Source organism: Galeopterus variegatus, unplaced genomic scaffold (assembly GCF_000696425.1).
Source record: "Galeopterus variegatus unplaced genomic scaffold, G_variegatus-3.0.2 Scaffold872, whole genome shotgun sequence".
Lineage (NCBI taxonomy): Eukaryota > Metazoa > Chordata > Mammalia > Dermoptera > Cynocephalidae > Galeopterus > Galeopterus variegatus.
In genome coordinates this window covers 457,323-467,191 of record NW_007726983.1, presented here as the reverse complement: position 1 = coordinate 467,191, position 9,869 = coordinate 457,323, and the positions used below count along the sequence as shown (strand labels likewise).

Below are 9,869 nucleotides of genomic sequence, written 5' to 3'. Positions count from 1 at the left end.
CCTAAGGTACTCTCTAGACCCGGGCTATACAACAGGGAACAAAACAAAAACTCCTGCCCTGTGGATTTCCATTCCATGGGACAACAAGCAAGCTGAACAAGTAAAACATATGTGCATTAATTACGATCAGTGCCAGGGAGGAAAGATGAAGCGAGGCGAGGAGATGTGGATTGGGGTGACCAATGTGCCTGAGATGCTGACATGTGAGTACAGGCCTGCAGGAAGTGAGGAGTGAGCCGGACCTGCAAAGGCCTGGACGTGGGAGCACATTGGGCACAAAGCAGGAAGAGCCAAGAGGGAGAGGCAGGAGAAAGGCTAGGGAGGACGGAGGAGAGAGGCCGCAGGGGCTGCAGAGGCTGTGGTTTTGGCTTTTACCCCACATGAGGTGAGGAGCTACTGTGGGGTTTTGAGCAGAATAGTGTGAGATCCCAAGGGAGCCTTCTGAACTCTGTGCCCTGTCGAGGGCAGTGTTCAGAAGGTGCTGCTTCCAGAGAGACCATGCCTAACCCAGGCAGCCTTCACTTTCGACTTGTGCCCTCTCCCCTCCAGCCCACCAGAGTGAACGGATACTGAAAGAGGCCAAACTCCAGGCCCCCAGGCCCAGCCCTGCCCACGATCGCCCACCTGCTGCCAAGGAGCTGAAGGAGACTCGGGCAGAGAGAGGCACTCCTGTGCCTGATCCCCAGTACAGGCGTGAGTGAGGGGTGGGGGAGTGCTTGTCGTGAACTTACTTTGCTCTGTCTGGGCACCTGGTGAGCCTCCCCACAGTGGCTCAAGTCCCTGCCGGCCCAAACCTCTAGCCTGAGGATTCCTCACACCCACTTCAGTACTGGCCTCCCCAGTTGCCTTCTTCAGAAAGTTCTTCCTATCATGTGGGGAGACCCCACTGGGTTTGTATGGGTCTAAGTTCTTTTCTGGGCTGGATCATATGCAAATGATTGCTGGGCGGTTTGGGGACTGTCCGCTCCTCCCTGTAGTACTCTGGCATCTTTTCCTCTTTTTGGCTAACAGTGGAGCTAAGATCTCAACCACCTCTGCCTTCCTCCAGCTATGGCTGCTGCTGTGCATCGTGCCATCTGGCCAGGGTCACTAGCTCAGAGGGACCCTCCACCTTCTTGGATCTGCCTGGGTATCCGGTGTTTGAATAGATATGAGTCTTGGGGATGGTTCAAATCTCTATCCCCCTCCTGCAAGCGAACCACCAGGAACACCATTCTCTTGTTTTTTATCTCAGGGCTCTGGAGACCCAGTAGTCACTATTCACACAGGAGAAATTGCTGCTTTGGCAGTAAGACAACTCTCTGCTGGGGGCTCACTCACCAGAAATGGCACTTTTTCCATTGGTTTATCTCTTGGTTGGTTTGAGTGTTTTCTGTCCTTCTGATTTTGTCTTTTCAGTTGAGATGAGGCCACAGTGCCCATGGGAACCATGGGGTGCTGCTGCTGTGCCCTCAGCGTTTGGGCAGAGCAGGAGAGTCACCGACCTCACCCTGATCCCTGGCCCCAAAGCTGCACCAGAGGCTGGCCAGAGTCATAGACTGGCTGGCTGGCAGGGACCTCGGAGATCATAGCTCAACCCTTGTGTTTTACAGGAGACAAAGCCAGGGCACAAAAAGATATGTGGCCTGCCTAGAGTAAGTGACAGCTTTAGACTAGAACCTGTGCCTATGACTTGTGAGGCCAGAGCCGTTTGTGTTTGGCCACACTGTCTCAGTGTCCCTGCTGATGTCTCTTTCTGGCAGACTGTCCTTCCCAAGCACGGGCAAGCCAGTGTGCTTTTATTCATTTTAGCTGGAACTGCATGGAGCAGCAGTGTGTGGGCTCTGGGTCACGTTCCCGTCCATTTTTGGAGGCTCTCTCTCACCACCCTTTCTCTGTTCTGTTTCTCCTTCTTTCTTTTTTTGTGGGCTCTGCATCTTCCCCTCCTCTTTGCCTTGCTGGCTTGGTCTCATGCTCCCATCCATTTTCTCTATCCTCTCTTAACACCCTCCGGCTTGCTTTAGAAGAGGAAATGTTTCTATTTCTCCCCAGATGACAGTGACACATCCTCAGATAGCTCGGACAGCTCAGATATCTGCAGCAGCTCACCTCCCACCTGCCAGGTAATGGACACTCCTAGTGATCCGAACCCTCCACCTGCAGTCAACCCGGAAACCTCAGGCCACCCCGGCTATGTAGGTGGGAGCAGGAAAAGAGGTCTTCTTGGGTCATTACAGCACCCTTAGGTGAGTGAGGAAGTCAGGCTGCCATGCACAGCCCCCTTCAGCATGGGTCATCCACACAAAGTGGGTTTGAGCAGACTATAAATATGAGAGTGCTAATGGGAAGCCCCTTCTCCTCATGCCCCGTCACTGGGCCAAAATCTGCTCTGAGTCCTGACTTCACTAGGATTGTGTCTCTGCATCTTCTCTTCCTGTTGACTGCCACCTGCTCTTCCTTCTGCCCAACCCCTGCAGACAGGTGGAACAAAGCCATTGGCAGCTGTCTGCACTGCCCTGGCCCTGCTCTTGGACATGGCCACCTGATCCCAGGTCCTTTCCTACCAAGACTTGGGCAATCCTGTTTGAGTCAGTGGTCAGGACTCCAAACATGGTAGGGATCTTGACCCACATGTCTCTGCTTTTGTCCTCAGGCCACCGAGGATGTGAATTACACAGAAATGGCCTTTTCAGCCCCCGGAGGACTAAAAAATGAATCTGCCCCAGACTATGAGAACATAAAGGAAACCACAGATTATGTCAATGTCAATCCAGAAAACCACAGTGTCAATTTCTGGACTTCTATGGACTCTGCTTCTGAGACAGTGGAATACAGTCAAGTGGCTGTGTGATTTCTAGATTTCTTAATGCCATGCAGTTCTCTATAGATTTTTGCATTTATTTTGTAGGGAAGTTCATCTTTTTTTAAACAAAGCATAGGGGGAAAAATAGGCTTATGTTTCAGCAAGAAAGATTCAGATCAGATTAGGTTAGAAAGAACTTCCAGGTAAAGTATGAAAACACTGGAGTACATCAGTAGAAAAAGTGGAGGTCTCTCTTTATGGAAAAATTTTAAAAGACTTTAATCAGCTATAATAATAGAGTTTTGCTTGGCAATCTTATGGTTAAATGACTTCTCTTTGAGCTCTTTAATTATTGGCAATAAACAACTTCCTTAAAAGTTTTAAATAAAATTGCTGTTGCAGTTCCTCTTTTCCTCTTGCCTAACCTTCCATGTTGTCCCTTTTCTCGTTTGTGTATTTTGCTGAGTAGTCCTGCTCTGCCCTCAGAACTTTAAATAGTTCATTTAGAAAGCTCACCATCAATCATCCTTTGAATTTGCTGTTTCTTATAAGCAAAAGATGACAAGTAGAATCCTGGTAAATACCAACCAGCATAACAGTCTGTTATTCCAAGGAAAATCTTCCAAGATTCAATGCAATAAAATTCAATATCCATTCCTGTTTTTTTTCCCAAACCAATTAGGAATAAAAGGACACTTTCTTAACTTAATTAAGAATAGCTTATCTCAAATAGCAGATTACATGATATGTGACTGTAAGGTCCTAGACAAGGTCCTACTAAGTGAGAAACAAAGAATGTCCTCAAACCTGCCATTTTCTTTGTTAGCTAACATTGCTCTAGAAGTTTTAATCAGGGCAATAAAACAGTTAACAAAAATAAGATATCCTCGGTCTAGAAAATCTAAGAGAATTAACTTAAACTGCTTTACAACTGATAACATGCAGTAACCAGTGACTAGATATACAATATACAAGTATTTTTTCCAACAGCTAATTAAGACATGAAATTTTTAAAAATTTGTTCACAATAGCTAAACAAACATGCCCCCAAAATTGAAACCCTAAAATGCTCCTAGCCAAATTCAAACGCCAGATGAGTGGCATTCAGGTCTGATTGCTCATTAACTGAGCTCCATCTGCTGGCTGTCAATGGCCTTCCTAGCTCTGGTGTTGAGAGCAGCTGGCTGGTTTTCATCTTTCCAGATTCCTCTTCCCCAAGATGATCTGAAGAGATGGCACCGGTTTAGAATTCTGGGCCTGGAAAATTTGCCGGTCTCTTTGTCCCTTCACCTTTTAGCTAGCATTGGCGGTCCTCTCCTTAGAAAGCTTTTCTTAATGGGGAAAAAGAGAGTCTACTGATTGGAGAGGCAGAATGAAGAAAAACACCGCCAATAATAACAACACTGTTCTTGCATCAAAAAACGAAACTACTTCTTATTGATATCTTTTACGAAGGAAAAAAAAATTCATGATTGTACTGAAGAGGTTCAGGCAAGTTAAGTGCACCTGAGAGAGACTGCAGGGACACTGCCGAGACAGTTCCCATGCCCGCAGAGGGGACAACTATGGCAGCACAGAGTGCCTGCTTTCTGCAGAATTCTGCAACAGGCCCTGGGCATTGAGAGGGGATATAAATAAAAAGACTTGATCACCTGGTAACATCAGAGTGGGAGCAAGGCATCTACGACCTACTTGTGGGGACAGGAAAGAGCTGGAGAACACGTACAAAACAACATGTAACGGAGGGGAATTAACACAGAGCAGTGAAACCAGAGCCTATCACTGTTTACACAGATCTGGGGAAAAGCGTGTTAGGATCAGGGAGACGTAATCAGAGAAAACATTCTGTAGAGAGGTGATTTCTAACCTCGGTTTAGAAAGAAGGGTAAAAAATCAGTTGATGGCGAAGGCAAAGGAACAGGTCTGACCTGGTGCAGGCTCTTAATCAATGCCGAGGGACTGATGACCTGAGCTGAACTGTGTGGGGGCAATGTCTGTGCCTGGGCTCAGAATCTGCCATGATACTCTGGAGCGTGGAGTTGAGGTCTGGGAGACCAGAGACCAGAGGCTGCACAATGCCACAGACCATCTGATTAAGATCTATAATAACTCTTCTTCAAAAGGGTGACATTTTATAGGTTAATATTAGTCCCCATCCTGATTGTCTATAAGGTGAAATCATTCTCGGAAAGTGCTGTTTAAGAAGAGATTTGAAAGTGTGACTACACCAAGTGATTTATAGAGTTTTGAAGTTTGATGGCACAGAAGACTCTTCTGATTCCCTGGAGGAAGAGGAAGGGGAAGGCTGATTTCATCTTCTAAGGAGTTTGAACCAATAAGCTGATGATTGAGGCCAGCTGACAATTTGAAATAATCCTCAAAGTCATTGCAAGTCATGTTGCTAGAAATAAAATGGCCTATTGTTTGTGATATTTCCATGAACTTAGAGGGTCACCTGCCTAAATCTGTACAAACAGTCACCTGTGTGAGTAATCACCGTATAAGGGGCATAGTTTCCAGTTCAAGGAAGTCACATTCTCCCATGTTATATGTCGTTGTTACCTCCAGGGAACGATCATGCTGCTCCATACTGGGTTCCTCCATGGTCGAGAACTGGATAAAAATCTCTCCAAAATTATCTGATAATAAGATACAGAGAAACTGATTTGTTATTGGCAACCAGCAGATAGTTGATTATGTTCCAACAGTGAGCTGGAAATATAGGCCACAGTAGAGCACAATAAATGTGACCTGTCTTTAATGAATTCTTACTCTAAAAAAAAAGCAACTAAATGCCCACCATGAGAACTGCAGCAAAATTCCATGAGTGTATTATTAGCCAACTAGACCAAGAGGTATTTTAGGCTTCACATCAGTGGGTTTGTTGCTCCGGGGATCAGGACAGATTACTGGGCTCAGAGGGGCTCTCAAGAGGCCACCTGACCCCAGCCCCCAGCCTCTAATCCAGAACACAGTAAAGTAACTCTTGCTGTTCTAGTTTTTGGAGGTTCCACTGGCTCCCACAAATACTTGCTCATGTGGCCCCTGCCTTTCAGGCAGGAATTCCTATGCTCAGCCCCTCATTCTGTAGTAGAAACATCTTGTTCTTTGCCCTTGCCAAATATATCCTCCAGGTGTAAGAGAGAAAGAAACATGTGTCCAGGTATCTCAGGAGAATTGGGTCAAATGAGGGGTTAAAACTCTTTAGAACCTTAGGAGAAAATTCCACATGGCATTCAAGCTGAGAGGCTAGGCGAGTTTCCCAGCATGCTCCTGTGGGTCATTACTGCCTCAGGGTGTTCAGGAAAGGTGAGGCGTGTATACTGGGCCTCAGCAATCTTTGGCCTAAGAAAGGGTCTCATCAGGAGCTGCTCAGCCCAGTCCAGACCAGGCCAGGCTCACAGTGTGGGCACTTGCAGCTCCACACTGCCACCATGTGGCTTCAGGGAAAGCTTCAGAACAGTCTTTGCTTTCCCTGCTTAAGCTGGGTGCAGGGACTCCAGGTAGGCCATCCCAGCCCTACCGCCTCACTCAAGGAGATTACATTTTTATTTTATCTTGCGCACCCCATGATCATTTCCTCTAGGAAACAAGGATGCCCAGAAATTTCCTGGATATTAAGGAGTTTTATCGGTCAATCATGTCTCTGGGCTTCTGACCCAGGAGTGAACTGCTGCAGCCTGGGCTGAGTCTGTATCCCTTTGATAGATAAAAGACCTATTTACATACAAAACACAGACCTGGTCATCTGGAAAACTACTGGCCTGTACCAAACAACATAAAAAACCATCTTGAGAAATCCCCATGGGCAACTGATCAACCCCCTCCTGCCATCCTCTCTGCTCTGCCTGTCCCTTGTCTCCTGCTCCGCATGGGTGGGGACTGAAGTACTGAATTTCGCAGAGTCAACAGGATTGCATAAATGTTTTACACAAGTGCCCAGCCCAGAGACAGACTTGTTCAGTTCCTCCTGGGGCTAGCTGTCAGAAATGAGATTGACTCCAGAGAGCACTGAGCCTCCTTCTTGCTTTCCACAGGAGCCCACCTCCTTGAACCCTATCCAAGGCTCTTCTGCTGGCCCAGACTGTCCATGAGAGCCTCCTACAGGTCCTGAAAAAGCTGCCATTCATAGATCCAGACACGATCCCACCATTTCCTTCAGGAGCTTCCTGAAATAGGCTCCCGAGGCCTGAGGCCCAGTGTCCAGTTGTTCCCCACTGGTCTTATGATAGGACAGAACCTGCTTTCTGGAAAAAATCAAGTGCAGCCTTTCCATGGGAGGAAAAGTGAGGGCCCCAAAGCCACCACCATAAGTAAACTTCCTTTGTGCAATGCAAAATAGAAAATACAATAAGTGGTGGGGGTGCCTGCTTTCTGGAAAAAATCAAGTGCAGCCTTTCCATGGGAGGAAAAGTGAGGGCCCCAAAGCCGCCACCATAAGTAAACTTCCTTTGTGCAATGCAAAATAGAAAATACAATAAGTGGTGGGGGTGGCTATAGAAGGCAAATTTAGACAAGTGAGGTGCTTCAGTCACCCTTGATAGCAAGCCTCTTTTCCTCTCTGAACTATCGCCCATTCACTCTGGAAGTCACCCACCAGATGCAATCTGGAGCCAGGTCATCTTATCCTCTGCAACATTAGTGGGGTACTCTATATATAAATCCCTCCCGACAAAGTGGTCTTTGCTATTTCTATCGAATAGATGAGGAAAGTATTGCTCAGAGAGGCTGGATAAGTTGCTCAAATTCATAAGAGTAGAGAAGAAGTGAGATCAGGACTCCAACCCAGGTCTTTGGCATACACAGCTGGTGTCGTTCTACCTCCCAGTCATCATGATGAACAAAGATGTACTTAGTACCGACCTACTATAGGTGCTAGAGTCAGGAACTGTGGTCTGAAGACAGGGGGCATGGGGTGGGGGTGGGCAGCAGCTTATGGAAGCAAGGAAAGGAGCAACTTCAACAGCTCTGGCTGGCATGGGAGGCTCCTAAGGCCAGCTCCATGGGGCATGGACGGGGAAGAGGTGGTTGGATGTCAGGGGCTGACACAGGCAACAGAACCCAGTGAAGGGGAGACTGTGGGTCCTCCTGCCTGCCGTGAGCCCTGGCCCCATTAGGGCCTGTGTCCCACTCTCCGGTTCTCTAGCACTGCAGGGCTGGGATGCTTTGCTCACATACAACACTCAGTGAGCCTCTTTTCTCTTATGGAGGTCTAAGGAGGCTTATTAGAGCAGAGTGGCCTCCTAAAGAAGTGTAACTGCAAAGCCACAATCATTCTCAAAGCTTCCCTAGGAATGGGGGACAGAGAGTGAAGCTGTTCCCTAGAGCTTTCCTCGGGAGCTCTGAATTAAATTAGTAACTCCTCATAGCACAGAGCTCATGAGTTTACAAACCACTTTTCCATCCACAGGCCTATTTGACCCTCAAGTGAGATAGCAAGGATTAGCCAGCATTTCACTGACGTTGGCCGTGGGTGGTGGCAGAAGCAGGACCCAGCTCTCTTGACTTTTCTGCTGATGTTCCTTCCACCATCAAGGCTGTCGCTTACATCAGAAGCAGAATTGGGGTAGGGAAGCTACCTCGTGATACAAGTCCTGCTGGAAATAATGGGAGGACTAGGGCAAAGCCCCAGAGTCTACCTTGCCCTGCTGTCTCTCCCAGCTTTGGAGGAGGATTCAGTGTCACAGAACTGAGGACAAAAGTGGACAGTCCAGCCATGGTGGGATCCACAGTCACCAGAATTGAGTCAAAGGGTATAAATGTTGTAGTCATGAGAATCCAATTTGTGCTTCTCTGCTGTAACACCATTTCCAGTCTTGCAGTCATGGAAGGTTAGAGCTGGGAAAGACCTTAGAGATCATCTCACCCAATCTATAGGTGAGGAGACTGAGGCCCAGAGAGGGGAGATGACTTGTCCAGAAGCATATAGATACCTGAAGGCAGAGCTGAGATTCAGATCCTGGGCCCCTGATTTGATCACAGCGTCCAAATGATTCATAGTGGAAGCTCTGGAGAGCCTCAAGGATACTCAAAGCCAAAACCACATCACCCTTTCTCAAAGGACATCTCCTCTGTGCAGCCCCACAGGAAGGAGCAGTCAGAATCCCTTGGGGGAGGGGTAAGGGGAGGGCAACCTCTCCCTGCTGCCTCTGAGGCTTATTGCTGCTCTTAATTTTATTGTGACTATTTTCATCTCCTCCTTCCCTCCCCTCTTTCTTCCCACCCTCACCCATACACTGAGGACATAGAACAGTTTCCCCTGTCACCCACCCTGTAATGAGGGGTGGTATAGGGAGAAGAGGAATTAGCATTTCCAGCATTTCTACCAGGCACCAGGCACTGTACTAAATCCTACATCTCCATTAGACCATCTCCCTTCAGTAGACAGGTAGGCACAGCAGTGATGCCCCCTGTGCCCATTCACTTGTCTTCATTAAACAATCCTCCCTCTATGAAAAAAAAAAAAAAACCCAGAGGGCTGGCCCATGGCTCACTGGGGAAAGTGTGGTGCTGACAACACTGAGGCCACAGGTTCAGATCCCTGTATAGGGACGGCCGGTTTGCTCACTTGGGAGAGCGTGGTGCTGACAACACCAAGTCAAGGGTTAAGATCCCCTTACCAGTCATCTTTAAAAAAAAAAAGAAAGAAAAAGAAAAAAAAAATCCAGGACCCAAACAGGGTCCTCCCTAGTTTCGCACTTCTCCCCTTTCCTGGCTGGGCTGGGATGTGCCAGTCAGGTTAAAATGAGGACAAGTAGCCAAGGCACAAGACCAGCCCGAGTTCCTGCAACCTGTGGGTCCCCAGACAGTGGTATCCTGGGGCTTCCCCCGACCTGGGAACCACATCCTGGTGTGTTCACAGCTACATGTGACTATGGCAGGACCAGGGAGGCAGGCAGTTTGACTCTCCCTGACTCCCAGCATCTGGGATTGGGAGCTAACGAGGGCAGCCCTCACGCTCATGCTGGGGGCAGCTGTGACACCAAGGTTAAGGACAGCCATTCTAGTCTCTTCACCTTGCCTCAAACTAGGCTTCCCCAACTCCAACCCTGACCCTCCAGCTCTTACACCCAGTGCCTGATCTGGG

The 9,869-nt window shown here is 48.0% G+C and overlaps 1 protein-coding gene across 1 annotated transcript in view; it reads left to right on the top strand.

Annotated features, from left to right (window-relative positions):
• LOC103590775 (chromosome unknown open reading frame, human C1orf186) overlaps positions 1–2,830 on the top strand; it is a 4,331-nt gene extending 1,501 nt beyond the window's left edge. The window contains exons 3-5 of the mRNA XM_008573082.1: positions 550–693; positions 2,032–2,102; positions 2,633–2,830. Coding sequence (XP_008571304.1) covers positions 550–693; positions 2,032–2,102; positions 2,633–2,830 — 413 coding nt within the window. The remainder of the gene's footprint in view (positions 1–549; positions 694–2,031; positions 2,103–2,632) is intronic.
• The last annotated feature ends 7,039 nt before the right edge of the window (positions 2,831–9,869 follow it).